General features: G+C 34.2%; 2 protein-coding genes across 2 annotated transcripts in view; both read left to right on the top strand.

The window, feature by feature from the left end:
- Window positions 1-11,609, top strand: part of LOC145661081 (chorion peroxidase-like) — an 83,169-nt gene extending 71,560 nt beyond the window's left edge. The window contains exons 10-12 of the mRNA XM_081726523.1: window positions 7,203-7,373; window positions 10,527-10,782; window positions 11,265-11,609. Coding sequence (XP_081582649.1) covers window positions 7,203-7,373; window positions 10,527-10,782; window positions 11,265-11,609 — 772 coding nt within the window. The remainder of the gene's footprint in view (window positions 1-7,202; window positions 7,374-10,526; window positions 10,783-11,264) is intronic.
- Window positions 11,610-17,127: 5,518 nt separating this feature from the next.
- Window positions 17,128-23,402, top strand: LOC145694197 (peroxidase-like). The gene is made up of 3 exons (XM_081770311.1): window positions 17,128-17,258; window positions 19,707-19,979; window positions 23,134-23,402. The coding sequence occupies exons 1-3, from the start codon at window positions 17,197-17,199 to the stop codon at window positions 23,192-23,194; spliced, it is 396 nt and encodes a 131-aa protein (XP_081626437.1). The 5' UTR covers window positions 17,128-17,196; the 3' UTR covers window positions 23,195-23,402.
- The last annotated feature ends 1,065 nt before the right edge of the window (window positions 23,403-24,467 follow it).

Raw genomic sequence — 24,467 nt, 5'->3', positions numbered from 1 at the left:
ATATTTACGAAATAGATTACATTTCGTTGGTAGATAACATGGAACATTGAAAGATTTTACAACTGATTTAACTCATTATAAACATATGGTGAATTAACGTTATATTTGTAGCTACAAGTGGCTACTTTATTGCAAAAAAACAAAAAAGTTGACTCCACCGGAATAGAACCCGGGACGTTTGGCACGTGAGTGACAGATGCTACTGATTCTGCCACGCCGTCACTTGATAAATTTGCGCAACGTGCGACATGTGCGGTGAGTCCGAAACTTTAAGACCCTTTTTCTCTGCTATATTAGGTCATTCCGCTCTCCCAGTTTGTAATATGAACACTTAAAATGTGCACTATCACCTTGCAAAATGGCCCCGAAATTCTGCTTTCTCCTTGTAAGTGGGGGTAATGTACATGGGGGCAATCTCGCATTCAGTGTTCATTCAAGCTTGACGTAAATGTTTAACAAGTCATGTCAAGTTAATAGCCAATGAACGGTCAGTGATGTTATGACGCTTTGCAATGGGTCTAAAACATCGCTTGCAAGTACAACAAAAGGCAAGCAGATTGTATGAAAGCATGCGTTTCAAATGCAAGCGTAGAAAGCCAAAAGTCAAGTACGCGCCAACTGGCCGAAAGCTTTCTTGCTACTAAGGGTGAACCATTAAATTAACAACTCTTCAGTAATAATAATAATAATAATAATAATAATAATAATAATAATAATAATAATAATAATAATGGTATTGAAAGTTTTAAAGTTGACCTAAAATTTGGCAAAACTTACTTAAACGTAGGGATTTCGGGGAAGGGGTTCCGTAAATTCAAGACACACATCTGCAACTACCGAAATTTAAACGAAAGCTTTCCACTAAAGTTTCATGTTGAAATTATTCTACTGTACGTCTTAAGGAAAATAAGTGTAATAAAAATAACTGAATATCATTGAACAATAAGGCATATAATAAACTAACTTGTAGAATATGCAGATGTAATTATAAAGACTTTGCTACAAAAATATATACACAGACCATAATTCAGTGAGCTCTGAAATACAAAGTAACCAAATAAAATATAAAATTCAGTCCACAGAGAAATTGTTACTTAAAAAATGGCATACAGTATTTCGAGAATCGAGATAAGACGAGAAATGTTTATGATACTTTTCGTCTCGTCTCGATTCTCATCTCCAAAGCGAGACGATAATTTGAGTTTGCCTTGTCCCGTCTCGAATGTAAAATGTTAATTTTCATTAAGATTTTGTTTTTGTTTTAGAATCGAGATGATAAATTCCTCTTCTCATGGGAAACATTAAACAAAACCGAAATATTTTTGCCAAATGTCACGTTTCTGCTTGTAGAGGTATGACCTGAGCGATAATAAGTTTCTAATTTTTATTCTTCTACGAGATAGTTATTATTAATATTGCTATTATTATTCCTGAAGATTTGATAGTTCAAATATTGAAACATCCGCGTATTCAAATATCAGAATATAATGAAACGTGTGTCATTGCCGATCAATCGTCATCAAAATTTCTAAAGTGAAAAAATTACCCGACGTGGATTCGATCCAAGAACCTCCAGAATACTGGCCAAGCGCCTTGACCAGTGAACCACGATCACTACGCTGTAAATGATTCATCTCTAGTCTGGTTACGTTAGGTTTATTTGCCTCCGCTTGCAAAGTTGTATGTTATTTTTCTTCGTTTGAAAAATTCTTTGGTATCTGCCATGAGCATTACATGTGGTGCTCACCTTATTTCTCTGTGGGTCCATGAAGACTATATATGATGCTCATGTTTGATATCACAAATTACTAACCTATCCAGGTTCTTGAGCATCATATATGATACTCTGTCACACATTACTGAGAAACCATGAGCATCACATACGGTGCTCGCCTCTCATTAGTACATTTTCGGGAGAAACAAAATATCGCGACAAAAATGTAATATAACTATCCATAATTGAGCCAAAGAAGAAATTTATGGCCTCCTGGTACCAGTACCCTCAAATCACCTTGGCAGTCAACCTGTTAATAATCTTCGGCAAAGTTTATATTAATAACATGAGTTGTTCTTAAACCTTCGGTTTACAAGTTTGTTTCTCCACACGAAAGTACAAATATGACAGATTTAATTCTCGTACTCTGCATTTGTTTCAAAGCATATGTATTCTTTCTATATATATATTCTTTAAAACTGTACAATAGCATCCTTCCATCAGTATTCCTCTTGGGTTCGACTACGAATTTTTCAGCAGTCCCTCGTAATACTTATTTTGGAAATACTAATCTTAAACAGCCAAAAAAGATTCGCATTTCCTTTGTTGGATGGGTTTTCTTATGTATTAAACTTACAGGGTTTTTACAAAGAAGTACGTGGTCTTATTACTTTCAATATGACTGTCCCTACCCCGTGGTTTCCATAAAGCCATGGAGACACAATGAAATACTTCCCTTGTAAAAGTCTTCCTTTTTTGATGTACAAGGAGATCAACCAAAGGAAGAACATTCTACAAAGGAAGGAGAGGCCTATCTCCCTCCCGAAGGACAGTTCGCATGAGTCATTGATTCCGGAGGTGCACGTGGTATCTCAGCAGTAATCTGAGGTTGGCTGGATAGGGTTCCTTCCTGGTTTCCAGAGAGCTCCTGGATTTGGGTTGGCTTCTGGCTGTTTGTGGTCAAACCTTAGAATGCTGTATTTTGCAGTGTTGCAAATCCTTTTGGCATCCCAAAAGGCATGTATATTTTTTCTCTGGCCTTTCATACCGACACTGGTAACGGCTACAGGTAACGGGACACTTGATAGGAAACAGCAACAAGATGGTTGGAAAGCTCAATCTGCAAGAACCATTCCTATCACCCAAGGTAAGTTTAGGCAGAGAAACGTGGATTCCGACTTCCTTCGTCAGACTACAAAGACAATTTAAATGGCGAACACTTCAAATTATTAGGCGTGGTCGGTATATCAAAGTCCTGTGAGGTTCTTCAGCTTCACGATCTCAGCCCAAACATTCGAAGCAGGCGAATTATGTATAATGAATTGACGCCAAATCATTCACAGATGAGAGTGGATGTGTATAAGAAAGTTCAAAAATAATTCCTTTAATCTAGTTTTTATTGAAAAGAGTAATAACGTGAGACATAAAGTGGACATTTATCCAGAATCCTAATGCCCATAAGGATGACTAAACAATGGTTTGGTGCCAGATCGTGTCGGTAAACATGGCCCCTTCGGACAAATTATGCTTTGTGTTTGGTGGAATTATTAGGGGATGATTCATTACGAGTTCGTGCTGTACTTAAAACACTAAGAACAGATGCATATCATCATGTGCCGGTTAACTGAGTACGGTCCTTTCTTTAGCAAAACAATGCAACAACTTATAACTGCAGAACGACCTGAATTATGCTTCAGAATTTTGCGGAAGTTGTACTGATGCCACACAACATATATTCCGACCTCGACCTCTGATTATTTGTTCTTATCCGTGACACATGTGTGTTAACGATTTCCTCAACATCCAAGGGACGGTGAATAGTGCAGTGAAGTTCTTACTCTCTAAGGATAAGAGGTTATTACAACGTGGAAAGTACTAGCCGAAACGTGCCGATATGGTCGGGTCTAATCTGAATGCTACGTAACTAAACGGTTACTGTAAGTTAATGTCCGAAATATAGCAAAACTTTTGACTCTTATTTGAATAGTTTAAAACTATTCATACTAAAAAAACACTTTTGTAGTTGAAGAAACAAATGAAAAACTTCAAAGTGGGCTAAAATTTAGGAACAACTGTCCAATTATTCTAAAAAAATTGCAATAATAAAAGAAGCGATTTGAAAAGTGATGACAGATATTAGTGCCAAGTTTAAACGAGGGAAAGAGGTAATGTAAAGGTTTATTGTTCATAAGACCTTAAATGCATATATCCTAAGCTGTATAAGTCCTAAAAATATAAAGACCAAGTCCTAAATTTTCGGTCTTCTTTAGTCTTAGGACTTACGCACTTGTGTATTTTAGAACATGTGCAATTTAGAATTAATTCAGTGTAGGACTTACGCAGTTTAGAATTTGTGTACGTCGTCGTTTTTAAAGGCTTTTTTTTTTTTTTTTTTGCACTTTATGACTCGTGCACTTTACATCCACGTGTATTAGTTCCAAAATTCGCCATCACATGGAACTGTGACAATGCAAAATGTTACGAAATCCAATTGCTTCTAAACATATTCGACCGGGTGACTTCAATCACCCAATTCTGAATGTTGTCTTGATTAAAACATGCTATTCTTATATTAATTATAAATATATTTAAAATATTTTGGCGTTTCTCATTAGTTTCAGTTAAGTTGCTTTTCTAGCCCTCTGATATTTTAGTGTGTTATATCCTTGTGTGTGTAAGTTATATCCTTTAGTGTAAGTTTATTCATCATCTGATTTCAGGAAATATTCTATTAGAGGGTCACTCCCTCTCTGATAGGTTTTAGTACATTTTGGTTATAAAACATGGAGGTTTTCGCTACTATACGTACTACTTCTACAATATTCTTGGCATTGATGTGATGATAATCATGCAAAAGAGTTTTAGGACACATATAGTTTAGAATTTGTGCATCTACTTGATTTTTTTTAAAAGGATTTCTGTACTTTAATACATGTAAGGTTCAATATAGTTTAGGACCTGTGCACTTTAAGACTTGTACATTTTGGGGCTACTGTTGCTTCCGCTTGTAAAAGTGATGGTACCACTGACAGCAGACTCGAAAACCGTCAATCTGACACGAACTTAAACACTTTTGGAACTTAGTCCATTAGTACATTGGCTGTAGTGATAGGTATTAATCATCATATTGTACTTTTCATTCTTTCATCAATTTCAATAGGTTTGATCCATTCTTAACAGGAAGCGCTGAGAGAATTAGGACAACGGAATGAAACGTTCTAGGTATTATTTGGCAGAAGTTTTCATGACCTACTCAGAACTAATCTTAATTTCAGCTCGTTCGACTCCATTCCAAAGGTAGACCTATATTGAACTTTTTAGTTTGTTTATTGTTATATTTCTTCGAAACTAAGCCGTTTTAGCAACGCTAACTACTACAAAATATATAATGAAGAATACACCATTAAATGATAAGTTTAGTGAAAAAAATAACTCGCTTTCGATATTAATATTTGTGAATTAAGTTATAAAGCGAAAGTTTTGCTGGTGTGATCTAAAGTGGAAAACATCAATTTATATCCAGCTGTTGTTGGTTTGCCTTATACACTAAATAATGCGCATTCTTCGCAACATATGATCCAATAGTTAGATTTCCTTAAAAAATATGCCTTGGTTTCGAAGAAATATAGAAAATGAAACAAAGCAAGAGACTGTATATAACCTTGAAATGGAGTCGAACGGAGTGAAATGGAAAATAGCTCTGAATAAGAAATAAAAAGTTTCCTCAGTTCAGATCTAGGAACTTTCATTCCATTGTCCTAATTCTTCCTGCTATTTCTGGTTAGTATGTTGTAGCTCTTTCGTGTATTTTCACACTGGTTACCTCAGTGTCAAAGATACCAAATTCTTCCTTGGTTCATGACACATACCAATAAATTAACCTGTCTTTCACGCAAAGAAAACATTTTACCCTACTTATTTTCAAACCTATGTCACAGCTCTACTCTCCACTTCATCCCACCCTCTAACTCCTAGTATCTCCATCCTGTAGGGATAGGATTAGAAATGTGCAGAAAACAAACTCGGCGAAGTGCCTTTTATTTCGCGACTTAAGAAGTACCTTCTGATCTGACCATGGAAAGTTTGAATATAATCATCGATTGACTTACGGTAAAGGAGAGTGCACAAGCATAGACAAGAAAATAAGCAGGAAAAAGAAATCCAAACTTAGATCCAGTAGTCCAAGAGACTCAATTTAAAAGATCCCGGCGGGAGCTCATGTGGTTCGGATTCCACGTTAATCAGTAGGTCCACGTCTCATATAGCCTCGCTGCTGAACGGGACGTTAAACTCAAAATCAACTCAACTCAACTCAATTTAAAAGATAAATAGTCACTTTTATTTAATAAATACTCGGCAACAATAGCAGAAACAAATGATTAACAAACATGTATACAGTAAGATTAATTTTCTATCTGATAATTCTGCATTTCATCTACTCGTACTTCTCACACATAAGCGAAGCGGATCAGAATATACTGATTACTATAATAAGACATAATGCCATGTGCAAAAGCTGATGTCAGTGCCAATTACTTGCGATTCAATAGAACATTGATTGATTCCTTCTCCGTGCAAACGATCAAAACGGATTTCCATAGCTCGTATAGGAAGATGCTTGTCTGTAAGTATTCTTTGTCTATGAATTAACTCGTATTGCTCCTGTGTAGATTATATATTTCTCATATTTCCCATTAGGTTCAAATAATTTTCTCTCTAATTCTCCTAAAATTTCAATCACGCACATTGCATCATATCTCTCTTTTTATTCTTGAAATGAAATCTTTGAGTTTTACCTCCAACGGTTATGCCGGCTAGGCTAAAGAAGACGGTGATGATGAGAAATGAATGAAATGGTGGAATGAAGAAAGTGGCAGAAAATGGGAGAACTTCGAGGAAACTCACGCACACGTTGTTTGTCCACCACGAAGTTCACCTGGCGCGAACTGGGACCGAACCAGGGACCCCATGCACTGAGCCACCGCAGCTCCCTCTTTTCCTTCTTTCTGGACAACCTTTCATTTTAACAATTTTGACACTGTCTTCCGTCCCAAATTATTAGTTATATGTTCGTCAGTGTTGAACCATGCAACTCTTGCTGAGAACTTTTAGGACAGTTCCGCATTCGTTTGAAATTTTAGAGCACTTTTCTTTGAGATTTTCATTTCGCTCTTCCTTGTAATGTATGGGTATTTTCCTTTGCAAAATCAATGACAAGTATATTATAAACCGTGCGTGTTTAAGCGAACTCATCTGATCTGGATTAAACTTGACATGGGGTAGACCTTGAACTGTTATAGAAGCTTGTAACATATTACAGTGTGAGTCCTTTGGCTCCTAAGCTACACGTAAAACAAAAACTAACCTAAGGACAAGGTTTTACCACTATGTGTAAGTTTTACTAGTTTAATGTAAATAATTTTCCTTCACAGTACTACAGGAAATAAAGTAATTTATTTACTTTTTCTTTTCTTTTTTTTTTTTTTAGGAGAGTGGTAATTGGAGAGCTTCAGAACATTGTTTACGACGAATTTCTTCCAATTGTGCTAGGAGATTCGATTATGACCCAATTTAACCTTGCATTGGGTAGTTCTTATAGTACATATAATCCCACCATTGATCCAACTATCGTAAACTCCTTTGCAACAGCAGCATTCAGGTAACTAAAATCATATTATGATGTTCAGTCCAGTGGCGGCTTTAGCGGGTAGGCACGAGCTAACCCAAAAATGTTGAAAAATATGTAAACGCTAAAAGATACAAGAAAGAGTAAATATATTTTCCACAATTTATATTAATGGTAAATAATTATTTAACAAATAGTATCAACCACTACTGTAAAAGTAATTTATTACTGCTATTAATCAACCAAATGTGTATATGTGTCCATAAGCGAGAGAGCGAGCCTACCCAAAATTAAAATCCTAAAGCCGCCCCTGGTTCAGTGTATTTCTTTAACAACATATCATTGCATTCAGAATAAATCTGAATATTCGATTTGAAAATAAGTATAACATTTATCGATACTGTTGGATGGATTGCTACAACTTTGCTTCAAGCAAATAGTCTTTCACTTACACGAAGAAAAATAATATAAATCTTGTATTACGGGGGAATACACAAACACTGCTTATTATTGACATCATTGACAACAAAGTTAAATCAAATTAATCATTTTCTCTTTCATGAAAGATGTCTTATGAAACAACAATAAGAAAAGTGAATGTCTATGTTTGATTTTTGGTGAAACAGCGCAGATAGTTTGAAATATCACAGTCTTCTTGCCTACAAAACGTTCCCTACAAAATAATTCATAATAAAACTGTACGAAGTGTTCTAGGAAGATGCTGGCCGTCTTGCTGCATTTAACTCCGACATTCACGTAGTCCATGCTTTTTCCATTTTTTTTCAATCACAAGTTAAAAAGGAACCCCTTTTCTTTCGAAGAGCTTTAATTTTGACGTTGGCTGACCTAGATTATCTTTTTTCCCCTGGAGTTGAACGCTTTACCAATTTTTCATAGTGATATATTTCTATTACATTGCCACCCACCCAACCAGGTACATTCTAGGAACGTGCCATTTAAGTTCCATATGTACCGTTTACGTACCTGGTACTTGAAAAATGTACATTTCATATGCATAGCACGTGTCGCTAGGTACGTGCCTTTCGAGGAATTTCTGACACTTGAAAGGTACTTTTACATGCTTCACTGGAATGTGAGGAATGTGAATGGCACATACCCCATGTACCATGGCATGGTTGTGCGTAAGTTGCTTCGTATTGCGACTAGGGTTGCCAAGTTAGCCACTTTGTGACGAGATCTGGCCATTTTGAGAACGTCGTTAGTCACATAATTTCCAAAGAGCCAATAGTGGCTTTTTAGCCATATGCTTTTCACTTCTATAGCCACTTTCTGAGTTTAGCCACATTGTAATATATTGTGTGTGTCATTTTGCAATTTTCTGCAGTGTTTTCTTTCTTCTTGCATGCAGTATGTAATAAGCAAATACATTACATACAAAATTAATATATTGTCAGTTATATATGGTGCTTATTGGGAAAAACACTCCCCACAAAAGTTCATCTTAGACTGGAGAAATGGTTATCCTTCCTTTTCCATTATTATTTGGCTATGAAACAAATGCCGGAGACATATACAACCGCTATATACAACAGTGTGGTGTTGGAATGTGTAATGATTAGGATGTGATGTTTTATTTTATTTTTTTGAAAGTTCAACACTTCCAATGTACCCGTAAAAATGTACTAAAGAAATAGTGCCCATGTTTTTTAAATATTCAATTAGAACTGGACAATCTACATGAAATTTGCAATCGATCAGTGAAAACGTCATCTTTCTAGAGCCTGTAGGTTCTGAGATCTCATTGTCGAGAAACATATATGTGTATTTTAAAAGAGCTCCAAAGATGGCAGCACAATTCATTTGCATGTATTTCGGAGAAGGCTTACTAAAGGCAAAGGCCTTTGAACAATAATTTAAAAGGATAAACTTTGTGAAAAATATTTATTTCAGTAATTTATTTAAACTACACTCTTTTAAAAATATTTGTCTTTGTTATAAACGTGAAATCACAAATAACCGTAAATCAAAGGTTTGAATGCTAAGATTATAGGTTAGAGCTCGGTCGCTCGTAAATGTTACTGTAGTATTTTAATAGATAGTTACATTGTCACACAGATGCCGGAGGAGGGCATATATTTTCAGAGTTAGTTGCTTGGCCTTTTTTAAAAGTACAAGCTTCTAAATTCGAACGTAAAAATGAAGCGTTAAGGTTTTAGTATTTAAGTACTCGCACCCCCAGTTGCATAGCACTGCCCTAAGGAACATTACTGACATGCCTAGTACATTCCTGGCACATGCCAATGCCAAGTAAATGTGTCAAGTACATACACGGTACGTGATATACACATAATAGATACATTCCTCGGTATGTGTCATGCACGTACTTTTGGGCGGAAGTAACCTTATTCCTTACATGTGTATTTCACATGATTGCTCTATTCACGTACCTATCATGTACATTCCAATGTACCTCGAGGAACATTCTTTACACATGATCAGTATGTACTTGTGTTGGGTGGGCAATACCATGATTAAGATTCATCCTTTCAGTACTCTATATGATGCCATGCGAAAAATCTGTAATTCAGTCGATTCGTTGTGTAATGTTTAATAAAAATTTAATTAATTTAACGCAAACCTTAATACGAAGTATCGGTACAAAAATTTAAGATCTGGCGTCCTTTAGAATTCAATTTAATGTTTATCTCTATTCAATTCTCAAATTATACCCAAAATTATTAGTATTTCTATACTAAAAGTAGCTAATGATTCCTCATTTTTACTGACAATTGTTTTGCGTACAAGTCTTAGTTCCTAGACAACCACGATCCTTATGATAATATAATTCAACGAAACAAAACGAAGGTTCCTTTGTTACTGAAAATTGATGTTTCCGTAAGGGTCTACACCATTTAATATCCGAACATTTAAATACATTTACGATGTCTACATGAATGCTATCTTTATTCTACTTTTATTATGATTTTAACTTGTACAGTAACCCATTCACCATTGATCGAAACACGACGTGCACGAGGTATAACGTCTTCCTTAAAATTATTAATGTTATTAATGGATTTAGTTATATTTACCATAAAAAGTGTGAATAATCATTATATACATATATTGAATCATTTTCTTTTACAAATGGCGCATAAAATTTTAATGAAAAATACTATTTATTTTGAGTTTTAAAATTTGTCTTATTCTTTCACTTAATTACAGATTCGGGCACAGTCTTATTAATGGTTTAGTGCAATTATTTCTATCAGGACAACAGGTTGGCACATATAGGATAAGAGACACCTTTCTTGATCCAACAATCCTACTTCAGAACAGAGCTATTGACGCTGTTTTGGAAGGACTTGCAATACAAAATATCCAAACTTTCGACAACTCCGTGACAGGTGACGTAACTAACTTCCTTTTTAGAGACAAACAGAATGACTTTGGTAGTGACCTTGTAGCAAGGAATATCCAGGTAAGGAAAAATCAAGTCCTGTTTATGTTTTGTACGGTTCTTGGTAAGAATATCCAAGCTCCTAATGAACTGTTAAGAGTACAGAAATCTACTTGAGTAGTTTCACTTCTTCTAGCTGTTCTGAACTAAACACAAATACAAAAAGTTACAAGACCGTCAGTTCTTCCACTTAGGAAACTTTACCAATAATAAATAGGTATGTTCCGCCCAAAAAGTATAGTAGCAACAAATATCGTTGCTGGTTCACTTTCTCTATAATTAATATTATAAAATTAAAACACAAACATTTTAAGAAATGGAAACGAGGCCATAAAAAATTAGACTATCACTTATCTAAGTTTAATAGGCTTCGTAAGGAAGTTAAAAAGGACATAGCAACCGCTTATGACGATTTTGTTAGGACAGCGTAGAATGACATAATGACAAACCCTGGTAGTTTCTGGAATTTTATTGAAAGTAAAACGTAACATCTTTCCAATCAGTCAATTCAACATAATGGGAGTGAGGTTTACGGTAATGATGAAGTTGCTAATCTCTTCGCATCTCATTTTCAATCAACTTACAAGCAAACTCGGGCTAAATATAATGTTGAAGAAGTCGTACATCTAGATTTAAAGTATGAGTTACTGGATATGTTTGTTCTTTATACTGTGAGTATGGAAGAGGTTGAAAAGGCCATTAAGAAGTTGAAACCAAGAAAGTCCCATGGTCCTGATCTCATCCCGCCTTATTTAATCAAAGGTTGTAGTGAGATTCTAAAAACACCACTCCATATTATCATCAATTTGTCAATTGTAACTATACATTCCCAGACAGCTGGAAAGTAGCAACTATATGCCCAATTCCAAAATAAGGATCCAAAAGCGATATAAATACTTATAGACTAATATCTATCTTATCCTAATTTGCTAAAGTATATGAAAATATTTTGTATAAAAGGATAATAAATAATTTTCATCTTGCCATTTCAACACATCAACACGGGTTTCTAAAGAGTAGGTCCACTACAAAAAACTTGGACATATTGACTGATCTTATAGCCTCTACGCTTGATAAAGGCGGTCGAATATATGTGACGTATATATACAGATTTAAGTTAAGCATTTGACACTGTGAATCATGTTATACTATTAAGTAAGCTTCACTCCTTCAACTTTCACAAGTCATCATTACAACTAATAGCCTTATATTTGAACAATCGCAAACAAGCTGTGTTTTACAAAATTTTCTCTCAGAGGCGAAGCTGGTAAATTCTGGAGGTCCCCAAGGATCAATTCTAGGTCCCGTATTGTTCCTATTATTTATTAATGATTTACTACAGTCTGTTAAGAAATGCGATAAATTATTGTTTGCTGACGATCTAAAGATCTATTTGCCAATAACATCTGAACAAGACTGCAAAAGGCTGCAGGATGATCTAAATAATATAAGTGAATGGTGCCAAGAAAATGGTCTTAAGTTAAATATAAAGAAATGTATGTATATGAAATTTACTAAACGAACAAATCCTCATACATTTCCATATTCGATAGAAGAAACTCTACTTAAGAAAATAGAACCAGTAAAAGATTTGGGTGTAACTATGATAGCTGCTTGTCATTTAAAACTCATGTAAGAGGTATAACTAATGAAGCATACAGAAACTTAAGCTTGGTAGTAAGAATAAGTAGAGACTTCAATACGATGCATGTGTTCAAGACACTTTACACATCTTTCGTGCGGTCGAAATTAGAACATGCCAGCCAAATATAGAACCCGAATCGTGTTACCTAAATGAAACAGATCGAGATGATACAGACTAAATGCTTATAAATTTGATTCAGCTGCTACCTTAGTAACAAATTTTCATTTTGAAACCCTTGAGCAAAGAAAAAACATTCTTGATGTACAGTATTATTTTTATTCAAAATAATTAATAATGAGATAAATTGTTAGGAACTAACGAATAAGATTAAACTTCAGGTTCCTACATTAAGAAAGAGACTAGAAAACACAGATTTCTTTTTTATGTCAGAAAGCTAGGACGAATATACTAATGAGCTCTCCTATGTGGCAAATATGTGCTTATTATAGTAGGTACAGCAAGATAAATAAAAGTTTAGATATCTGTAGTGTCTGCAAACAATTTGCGAGCTAAATTGTTGATCCACTTTAGAACACTATACAGAATACTGTAATTGGACCTTAAAGGTCTGTTGTATCCTTAAATAAATAAATTGTAAATTATTTATGATTAGCCTATAAATACGGTGTCCGTATGTATAGTATGAAAACTATAGTGCAAAAACACAAACCAACCTGTGCTAGATGGCCACTGAAAAGCACGAATACTTTCTAACTGAGTGAGAGAGGGCGAAGCGGGGGCCCGAGCGTTAGCGAGAGGGTTGCGTCCGAAGAGAGCAGGCGCGTCAGCGAAGGTAGTGAAAACAAGTGGTTTTTGGCAATGATACGACTTTGAATAGCACTTGTCATGGTGTCATGCTAGTAGCTCCATTTGTGAACATAAGTTACAGCTTCTGTAAACTGTGCAGAAATACACCGGTGGTGGAAAATAGTATCACCGGTCATCTTTTATATGCACTCACTCAGATAAATGTTTCACTGAAGGAGTCCAGGAGAACGTAAAAAATACAAAATATACAGGAGAAATGGAAGATGCGAGTATCACACTATAACCAAATATAAGCTAATGAAACAAAACTAACCTAATATTAATAGAAAAAATATATACCCCTATACTAAAATAATCTAACATAACATAACCTAACCGTATCTAACTTGAACTAACCTAAACTAATGTAAACAGAAACTACCGAAATTGTAACATTTCTTAGAAAAACTAGCTGGACTCCTTCTGCTAAACATTGTCCCTCACTTATTTCAGCCGTAGTAAAACATTTATAATGATTTTACACTAGTAAACGTACACTTGTTATGTTAAAATATAGGTGTATTACTTTGTATTTAATTATATTTCTTGCAGAAATTTGTTCTTTATAAATATATCTTTTCATGCAAAGAATTGAATTTTACCTATAAACGTTCTAGAATGTGGTGCGCCAAGAGCATACCAGCACCCTTCTGATTTTTATGATTTTATTTATTTATTATTTTTTTTTAGAGGTATCCAATTTAACAACATAGCACCTGTTATTAATATTAGTAGGTTGTGCAGTGTAGTTAGCATAGGAATTCTTCAATCTTGTACTTTTATTAAATAGAACTATTTCATAATATTGAAGAACGTCACTCGGTCAGACAGGAACACTCCTCACGTGTATGGCACAAATCGGTAGGATTTCCTACGAGATATAACATTTTTCCGAAGATAAATCCTGAGATATTTCCTAGGATTTATCTCGTAGTGTATAGCAGCCCTTATGGGACTTCAACATGATACCTCCGAATTTGCTCAGCTTACGGCCTGGTATCTGCTAGAGATTGTTTATATATTTTAAAAGTAGAAATTATCCCTTTCTTCTCGTCAACAGCGGAATATCGTGAAATTGTGGCGGAATATCTAGAAGCGCTGTGGCATGTGCCCATTTGTTTTGAACAAAGAGTTTATATACCAAGTTTTATATCTCTAATCTTTTGGGATTTTGAGATATGACCATCTTTTTATAACAATTGGAACCTCGCTCTTTTCTGTTCCTTTTTCTAGGAGAAACATCTAAGCTCCGCACCTCCTTTCTTCCCTTCTAGGATAAACATCAAAAGAACGCTTAAACGCATTCAATTATTTTAAATGGGAAGTCTATATACAATTTTATGTCCCTACCCTTCAGAGTTTTGGGAATTATGGACATTTTGCTATAATAACTGTCACCACTATTTCCTTCCTTTCCTCGTTGAATTAAAAACAAAAAGCTTTCTTAGTGGTACCTTGCGTTACAAATGCTATGCACTGTGTCAAAATATTTGCTCTGGGGGTCAAAATGTTTGCTCATATATATGACCAGGGGAAAAGCGACCATAGTCACAAAACCGAAAGTTTGCAGGAGAAATTTTTTAAAGTTTGAAGACTTACAGCATTACACAGATTTACAATATCTTTAGCCGTTTCTACAGAGGACTGTGTTCAGTTTTCACTTGTGCTATTAGAACGCAGACAGACTATTTCATTCGACTGCGAAAGTGCAAAAATCTCGTATCTCCACTTTTGATGGAATTTTAGATTTTGATTGCATTCAATTGCGCAGATCTGTATCTACGTGAGTGCAAAAGCCCGTAAACGAAAACCCAATAAAACGTGAAAAGCTAACTTTTTAAAACCTCGTATCGTATTTCTTGTAGTAAAAGCAGAACGGTTTTATTACTCTCCTGAAAAGCTTGGTTTTGATGAGTTACGAGGTTTTGCATTTTCGCCATCGAGTTTTGTGACTATGATCGTTTTCCCCCTGTACCCTTCAAACTGGAATTTTGTACGAATGTGTTCCTCCTTACTTAGGAGTGATATTTCTGAAAACACAAAAATACAAATTCCCTTTTTTAAAAGAAAATAAGAGTTCTTATGCCGATTTTCACACCTCCAAGTTAAGTAATTCCTAACGTCTTGTGTGAAGAAAGAGAAACTTCACTATTTAAAAAACGATCTCAGTTCTCCTGAGAGAAATTTTTGAAAACGCTAAAACACATATTTCTTATTCTTAATTTAGAGTTATCATCTCCAACTTAACCGAATTCTCACATTCAGCACTTCTCTGAATAAACAAAGGAAGATATGAATATTACAGACATGGACTCATAGGAGCAGAATTTATGATAAAGCTGAAACATGCATTCCTTTAGTTTTAATTAAGAGTGTAATTTTATATACTGAATTTCACATCTACAACTTAACGGAATCCTCATACTGAACATTTTCTGAATAAATTAAAGGGAAATCTGTATATTGTAGAAATGATCCCTTTTCCCCCCATAGTTTATGCAAAACGCCGAAACACATATTCTCTTATTTTAATTGTTTCTGTACCGTATTTCATACCTCCAACTAAAGCAAGTCTTCACTTTGAGTACATTGTGAATAAAAAGAATGGAAAATTTCACAAAAGTGACTCTTTGCCTTCCCCTTAGCAACTTAATTTTTCAAATCTTTGTATCTATATGCTTTCCCTTAGTTACACGGAATTCCACATCTCCAGCTTAAGCAAATTCCTATATTTCAGTACTTCAAGGGAAAATTTGAATATCATAGAAATGTCCCACCCTTTTCCTCCCCTTAAGAGCTAAGACTTCGAAAATGTTGAAACACGTATTCTCTTATTTTAGTCTCTCCTATCTAATTTCAATGATTTGTGAGATAGATTATTTTGGGGGAGGTTTTAAAATTCCATTTTAAATTTTTAATCCTCTTATACCTTCTTTAGGATAAATATTTTCAAAAATCCTTCCGTGTTCCTTATTTCGTGACAAAATGAATTTTGTGTCCAAACTTGACGTTCATGTGACCTGAGCCATGATGAGTCACTTCTACTCCTTTATATAATAGTAAATATAGAAAATGAGTCTTAAATGTATTCTACTTGGTCGTATGTGGTCATAGAAACAGTATGATATGTATATGGTAAAATAAATCTATAAATTACATAATTCTCTCTCTCCAAGCCAATTGATATGGTGTCTTTACAATATCTGTACCACCACTATCTTCGTGGAGTGAGTCCACTTCTAGTCATCTTTTCAAAATCTTAAATACAACATTTAAGTTTAGGCGTGATACATCTTCTGATATGTTGAAACAGTACGAGCGATGCAAAGGATAACTACGAAATATTAAGTGTAAAAACTCTTTAAAATGTAGCATGAATAATTACACTTGATTTTGTGGCTATCTTCTCTCCGCCAAATTTCTTGGAACCAGAGTTGCCAGAACGAAAAATATTGGCATACTTTATACGTTCCACGAAAATATCAATAATTGGAATCCAGTTATTATCCAGTTTTTCAGTGTCTAGATTAAAAACACGTAATTTTAGTTCTTATGAAAGCCCTATTTTCACTGTTCATCACATTACTGTTAGATTTTCTTATGTCGTTAACTGTATTACCTTTTAAATGTTGTGGAAGACCTTAGCGAGGTTGCCCACTGAAAGCTAACATTCACCTGTACTTATTCATACTCTCAATTTTATATCTTTTAACATTCCAGAAGATAAGTTACAGCTAAACTTGAGGAAATTGAACAAACGGATAGTGACTAGTGGGTACATTTTTTTGGTGTTGAGTGAATATTTTCAGTGACATACAGGAAGTACGTATGTACCAAGAAACTAACACTTTATTAATTCTCGGTTTTTAATTATTATCTTGCTACAAGTTATTATTTACAACATATTTCAGAGAGGACGTGATCATGGAATACCAGGGTATAACACATTTCGAACCCTGTGTGGACTAGCTCCTATCCAAAGTATGGCAAATAGGCCTCAAGAAATATCTTCCAACCTCTGGCTTCGTTTACAACGGTTATACAAGTAATATATATATTTGTTTTATTATTATTTTACTAGTTCGTATACATATAGGAGAGCTTTTACATATGGAATATCGCTACCTACATATAAGTACTTTAGTTTATAAAAAATAAGAAAGATCATGTTAAAAAATATTGTTTAAATCTATGAAAAATATTTTATAAAAGCATTTACTACAAACCTTCATTAGCAATTATGATATGTATTTCTGAGATACAGAATATTAGATGTTTTATTAGAGTTAACAGTGCAGGATATTACAAACACAGTTCTACTATGGAAAATATATAAATATTATCACAAAGGATATAATTTAAATAATAACAGCGCAAGAAAATTATACGAAAAAGAATTAACTTCCAAACAGTTCCGAGTAAGATGGACTTTTGTGAAGACATTTTCATGTTCTTGGCATATTCTGAAAAGTATCCTTGATTTGAGTCATGGGGTTTTGCTTTTAGGGGAGAAAATAGGGGAATTCTAGTTTTTTGCACTTAGCTCGAAAATTATCAATTTTTCGAAGAAAATAATTATGAGAAAAATTGTACCTTGCAAAATTCTACACAAAAAGACCCCCAGCCCTTTTATTATTTCTCGTAGAATCATAGCTTTAAAGATACTGACTGAATTATGTCTGAACAGATCTAGAGTGAGTTTTTCAACTCGAGACTACAAAATATTTGTATCTGGAAGAAAATAAGCATCGAGTTGATAGAAAAAGATATAAAACGTTAATATTTTGGAGGAGAAAATTTACCTGCACTGGAAAAAAATTCTATAGTTTAAATTACTAAATAGCAATGTAAAATAATTTACCCTTTATTTTGTAAATTGATATACACTTCCGTAAATTAAATTACAAAATTTGCTGCTTTTTTAAACAAATTTACAGCAAATTTATAAGAAAATATGATATTTTTATTGATAAAATTGTAATTTTACACCATTTCATATTAGTAATTTTACTTTATAGGTGTAAATTGATTTACATAGAGGCGTGGCAAATAAATTGCCACTTTTTTGTTTGTAAATTCCATTTTTTATTACAGATTTGCATTTTGCGGGGAAAAATAAGTCGATTTTCTTCGAAACATTTTCGATGACGCTGTAATCAGTGAAATATAGTTTTACTATGGTTTTTTCAATTGGGAACCTCCTAGCTTAGGAAAATTAAGAAGAAAAAAGAGCAAACCTTCGAAAGAAATCGCTGTGAAAACATAAATAACTGAGTAGAATAAATAATGATGAAGTGTTACTCCCACCAAGTCCCGAACCCGGGTCAGCACTTGTTTGCTATACTTGGGCCTTAAGGTCATTGAGACTATCACCAATCAGCTTAAAGACTCCGAAACTATCGATTCAACACTCATCTCGATCATTTTTGACATTTTATTTTCACCCTTCTCATTTTTCGTACAGATGGGGTTGAACTTGGTCTTAAACGGCATTGGGAGTGTTTTTGCTTCCCTCAGTGATTCCAAAAACTGTAGATTCGACACTAATATAGGGTGTTCTTGATTATTTTCACGTCACAGCTTTTCCACTCTTCTTGATGCTAAGGGTACTTTACCCACACATTTTTTTAGGGGGGTTTGAAAGTCATATGCGTATGTTCACTTGCTTTTAAGTTTAAAAGCATCTTTCATCTTTCTGACATAAAGAGGTCATGAGATACTCTATTTTTCCATAAAACTAGAACCACCTCTTACTCTTTGAAACCTGTCTTCCTCCCGTAAAGTACATGCCGAAAAAATCTAAATAGCTTACGGTCTATTCCAAACTGTGGTCTTTTCGACACAGTTACTTAGAAGTATGTCAAACAGACGACGTGAATTTGTACGAGTATACAGGACAAATAAAGATACATGTATTTAATACATAAGATACATTAGGGTACGTATCAAAAAAATTAGGGTACGCATACTCTTCTCCTTCTCACATTAGGGTACGCATCAAAAGAATCGAATAGTCTCTTTCAGTCAACGGTCTCTTCGATAAAAGTTACTTAGAAGTATGTCGAACAAACGCTGTGGATTTTTGTGTACGGGAAGAAAAAAACGAACGTTAATTTTAAAAAAAACAAACATTCAATTTTATATATAAGGTTAAAGTTGAGTGTGCTATTTCTATTCAGACACAATTCAGTCTATATTTTTGGAAATAATTTTACATTGTTTCTTATAATTATTTTCTTCGAAAAATTGATAATTTTCGAGACACTTGCAAAAAACTAGAATTAACTACCTTTCACCCTCTAAAACCAAAAGCCCGCGGCTCAAATTAAGGGTACTTTTCAAGATACGCTAAAGAAAATTAATAAGTTATAAAGATTTCCATAAAAATCCAGTTTGTCCGATTTTTTTTTTTTAAAGTTAAAATCTAATTTTACTGGGCTATAACTCCTAAAATATAATTTGGAATTATTACAATTTCTTTTATTTTTTTCAGTTCTCCAAATAACATCGACTTATTTGTAGCGGGTCTAAGTGAAACACCTGTAGCTGGAGGCCTCGTAGGACCAACATTTAACTGCATCATCCGAGAACAATTTTTCCGCCTGAAATTCGGTGATAGATATTTCTTTACTCATGGCAGCACTGCAGGTTCATTTCAGCCACAACAACTCGTTGCCCTTAGAAACCGTGGGTTGAGCGACGTCATTTGTGATAATAGCAATGTACCACAACTACAATACAACGTGTTCGTGACCGCAGGATTTTCGTAAGTACTTGTTTGAATTTCAGTTTCGGTTGATGATTATGTATCAATCTCACGGGGCACATAAGGGCATAAGCCAAATAACAAAATCAGAGAGTTTTATGCCTCATCAAGCAGGTAACAAAAATTTGTCAGAAACTCGCTGGATTGTGACTGAATCTAAATAAATATTAAGAAGAAAACTAATACTTATGAAGTAGAGCTAAAAATACAAATAATTAAATTTTATCCAGCATCAACCTTGTATGAATGTAAAAATATCAGTACTTTCCACCTAATCTGCTTATTTAAGTACGCCACAAGTTTTGTTCGTGGACAAAACACGAAACATGCCTTCACCATAGTGTGTATGGCTAAGATATCACAGTTCTGAGTTCAAGTCTCGTGGTTGTTGATACTGAAGAAAGTCACTAAGAAACACGACACACTAACTAAAATCACACGTTGGAAATTCTCTCTTCTCATCCTATCAAAATTCATGTATTCTGTCTTATATTGGATAATAACCTTCGGCTAGCTATTGACTTCGCTCTCAGAACCACGCATTTGTTCAGCCTACGGTCTCTTACTTCTCATATATCTCACACGTCTCTAATCTTAAGAGATTTCGAGATATAACCATTTTATTACAATTGCAACCCCATCCTTTTCCTTCCCTTCTAAGGAAACACGTCTTTAATTAATATGTCTCTACCCTTAAGATACTTTGAGATATGGTCATCTTATTTTGACAATTGCAACCCCTACTCTATCCCCCTAGCCCCGTTCTAGGGTAAGGAACTAGAAACGCTGAAACACGTGTTTAATTATTTTAAGTAAAAGGTCTAAATACCAAAGTTCATATCTCTAACCTGAACGGATTTCAGGATATAGCCATCCGATTATAACAGTTGTGAGCCTACTCTTTTTCTTGCCTTCTAAGGCAAATATCAAAAATGGTGAAGCACGTGTCTAATTATTTTAAATGAGAAGTTCAAATGCTGAACTTCATGTCTCTAACCTTAAGAGATTCCGAGATGTGGACATTTTAAGATAAAAATTGCGGCCCCTATTTTCTCCTTCGCCTTAGTTTTTCCAAAAGAAAGAATGACATGAAATGAAAAAAAAATCTTCCTTAGGAGAACCTTACATTACAAATTCTATGCCCTGTCCAAATTTCAAGTTTCTAACTTGAGTGGTTTGATCTAGGCTATGATCAATCAGTTAATCAGGACTTTCTTTATATATAGGCCTATATATAGAAATATCCAAGAGGATAGTCCCATTTCCTGAGAAGCTGCATTGAAAGTTGACTACTAATCTATGATGAGATTACTTAAATCCCAATGTCCCCATGGGCTTGTGCATTGTTCTATGAACTGATCAGTCATTGATTGCTGACCGCGTGCTTCAATCATTTGTCCTCGTGATCGTGTGTCTGAAGTCCAACATCGATAGATAGGTGTTATCGGATACCTAGAAATAAATAAATAAAATAAAATAAAATAAAGATATAAGATCAACAATAAATTTCCTGTGAGATACAAAAGCTGCGCAAGCCGTTTATACCATTGTATTTATTTTGATTGGTGTAACTATGATGTTTGCTATGGGGGATGGCCCCTTACTTCTAAAAATTAGTCATACTTCTGAGTTCCAGCCTTTGATATTCTATTATGTCTAGCTCTCTTCTAGTTATGCCTATGTCTATGTGAGCTTTTAAGTTTAAAGGCTTACTTCCTTTATTTTAAAAGGCAAATATAAGGTTAGATATTTTGTCTGATGGTCAAACAATGAGACATCCGAGTACTTTTAATTCTCTTCGATAAAATAAATGCTTAATAAATTTAACATTCATTGTTCATTTACAGTTTTAATACTAAATTTGTTTGTATTTATAGATACATCCCTAATAACATTCTAAACATTTAATAGTCTTACTTAAACCTTCAAGGCTAAGTTTGTAGACTTGCACAAGTTTGCATTTACATGTCTGTAGACCTAAACAATTCTATAGCAAATTTGCTAGTTTCTCGATTGCAAGTTTGTTTCAAACTTGACAATAATACATAATATAAGGTTAGCCTTAAAATTCCTTGAAATTGACACATTTGTCAAGCATGACTTAAAATTTACATTTGGCAAAGCCATACATAGAGAGAATCTCTAAGACTAAATCTAACACGTAAGCATTCTTGCATAACCTTTGTTCTTACATCTGGCCTAGAAACACACAGGTTTATACATCAAAGCTATCTGGACTTCAAGCATGACCTGAAATTGACATTTCGCAAAATCATGCGTACATAGGAATTATAAGATTAAGTCTGCCAAGGAAAATAAAGGCCAAAATTAGACTTAACTGTAGACGTGCTTATTTACTAGAATGGTATGAATGTTAACATCACATTTTCTAATTGCGCTTTTTGCAATGTTCAAAACGACGTACGAGAAACCATCTCTCTTGAAAAGGTTCGGTCTTATTTCAAAACTATCTATCAAATGGTAATCTTCCCTATCTATTTGAAACCTTTATTTCAATCCAAATATCCGACAAACAGCTGTGAGAAGCAGGGACCGGTTCTTTTAAACATAACTGCAGAACTGCTGGCAAAAGTAAATGCATGTGGCGTTATACATTGTTCTTCCGATCATATCTCACTTTATTTTAAATATGTATACATTTCCCGATCTTTTAGTAAACCGTTAATAAGTCCATAGACAGAGGACCATTAGTTTGTAATCGTTTCTTTTCATTCTTTCAGCAAATCAGATTCAATTCAGAATATTTATTTTTGCAACTCCTTGTCTTTCTGTCTCCAATAATTATCAAGAATGTTTTACGGTTATATTATGTTACGGTGTTATATGTAGTTACCATTACCGTGTTATTGTTAAAGTTAAGACTATGTAGTAAAACTATTGAAAGTTGCATTTATTGTATACTCCTATGTTTACAATCGCAAGTTATCTTTATCTCAAGTTTATTCATAATGCATACTGATCACTTAAATGCCTACATCTCAATACTATTTGAATTGACTACCATTCAGGAATAGAAATGTTTATGCTCAATTGGTTATTTATGGTTAATGTAAACGTATATAATTTTATTGTATTGTGACTATTTTATGGTTATTATGGAATTTATAAAAAACTTTATTTTTTCAATTTGCAGAAATCCAGTGCTTGACTGCGCCAATCATAACAAATTGGATTTAAGACTGTTCCTGGATTAAACATCATTCTGAAGCATAATTTCATTTAAAATGAAATTAAACAAATAGTTAACTGGATTTTTATTTAAAAATCAAAATAAAACCCATATATGAATAATTCATAAAAATGAAGTCATACTTCACATTTTGCGCTACTTGTGGTGGAGAACTTCACATTAAACACAAAATGTGAAGAGCTCCTTTGTGGTTAAGCGGCTAGCGTACATTTTTTTTTGGGAGTGGGATACCCGAGTTTGATTCCCGGCGGGAGCTCGTGTGATTCGGATTCCACGTTAATCAGTAGGTTTCATCTCATATAGCCTCGCTGCTGAAAGCGACGTTAAACTTAAAATAAACTCAACAAAATGTGAAGTTCTTCATCACAAGAAATGTAACTGATTACGTCATAAATGTTTCTGCATAGATAGTCATCAAATTATATATTTAAAAAAAAAAAAGAACTCAGCAAAAAAAAAAAAGCATTAAAACACTTTGAAGTGTAGCACAGTGATTGTGTTATTAAAGATAAAAAAAATATTTTAATTATTTCTTGTTAAAGAATTTGTTTCATTTTTAGTACTTTTCAATCTAGAGCATGTTTCTAGATTCAGACTTCTGCTCGTCCGCGAAAACCAATTCTCAGTCGATTTGCTCACGTAAGCAGCGAGAAGTTATTATCAGCAAACCAGCAATGTAACGTCAGTGTTTCCACTTCTATATTTATGACATCATATCGAGTAGTTTTAGTGGAGCAGACTGCTTACATAAAATGTAAGTCACCAATCCCAAATTCATTCAACACCTCTTGGAAGGATTTGTATTTTTTCGTAGAAGACAAAAATAGTGTTAGATTTTAATATATGGAAAAAATATTAACGGGTTGCTCAAAGAAGTTTAACGTCAAACGACATTATTCAACTTACTATACCAATGAGAATTATAAGTTTCCAGAAGAGCAGAGCCAACAGTGACGACGCCAGAGGGGGCAAGGGGACGAGCGTCCCCCTGGAGGCTACTCCTGCTCCCCTGACTGCTCCCCAGACTCCTAAAATCTTAAAACATTCTACATATGGTATTTTATAGGTCAGTATCATAATTAATCTCATTATCAAATTGTACTATCCATGCATTTACAATGTGGCAGATAAGTGCTTTCGGCTTTGAGCGTTTGGGCATACGCATATATTTCTGTGTTCTAATTTAGCGCCTTTTCTGGAAAATCTTAGTTATACTTCATTCTTATGCTTTTAAATTAACACTGAGAATAGGCAACATTCTAGATCCAATTCAGCAA

Source organism: Thermobia domestica, chromosome 9, assembly GCF_964235325.1.
Source record: "Thermobia domestica chromosome 9, izTheDome1.hap1.1, whole genome shotgun sequence".
Taxonomy (NCBI): Eukaryota; Metazoa; Arthropoda; class Insecta; order Zygentoma; family Lepismatidae; genus Thermobia; species Thermobia domestica.
This window is presented reverse-complemented; position numbering and strand designations above follow the sequence as displayed.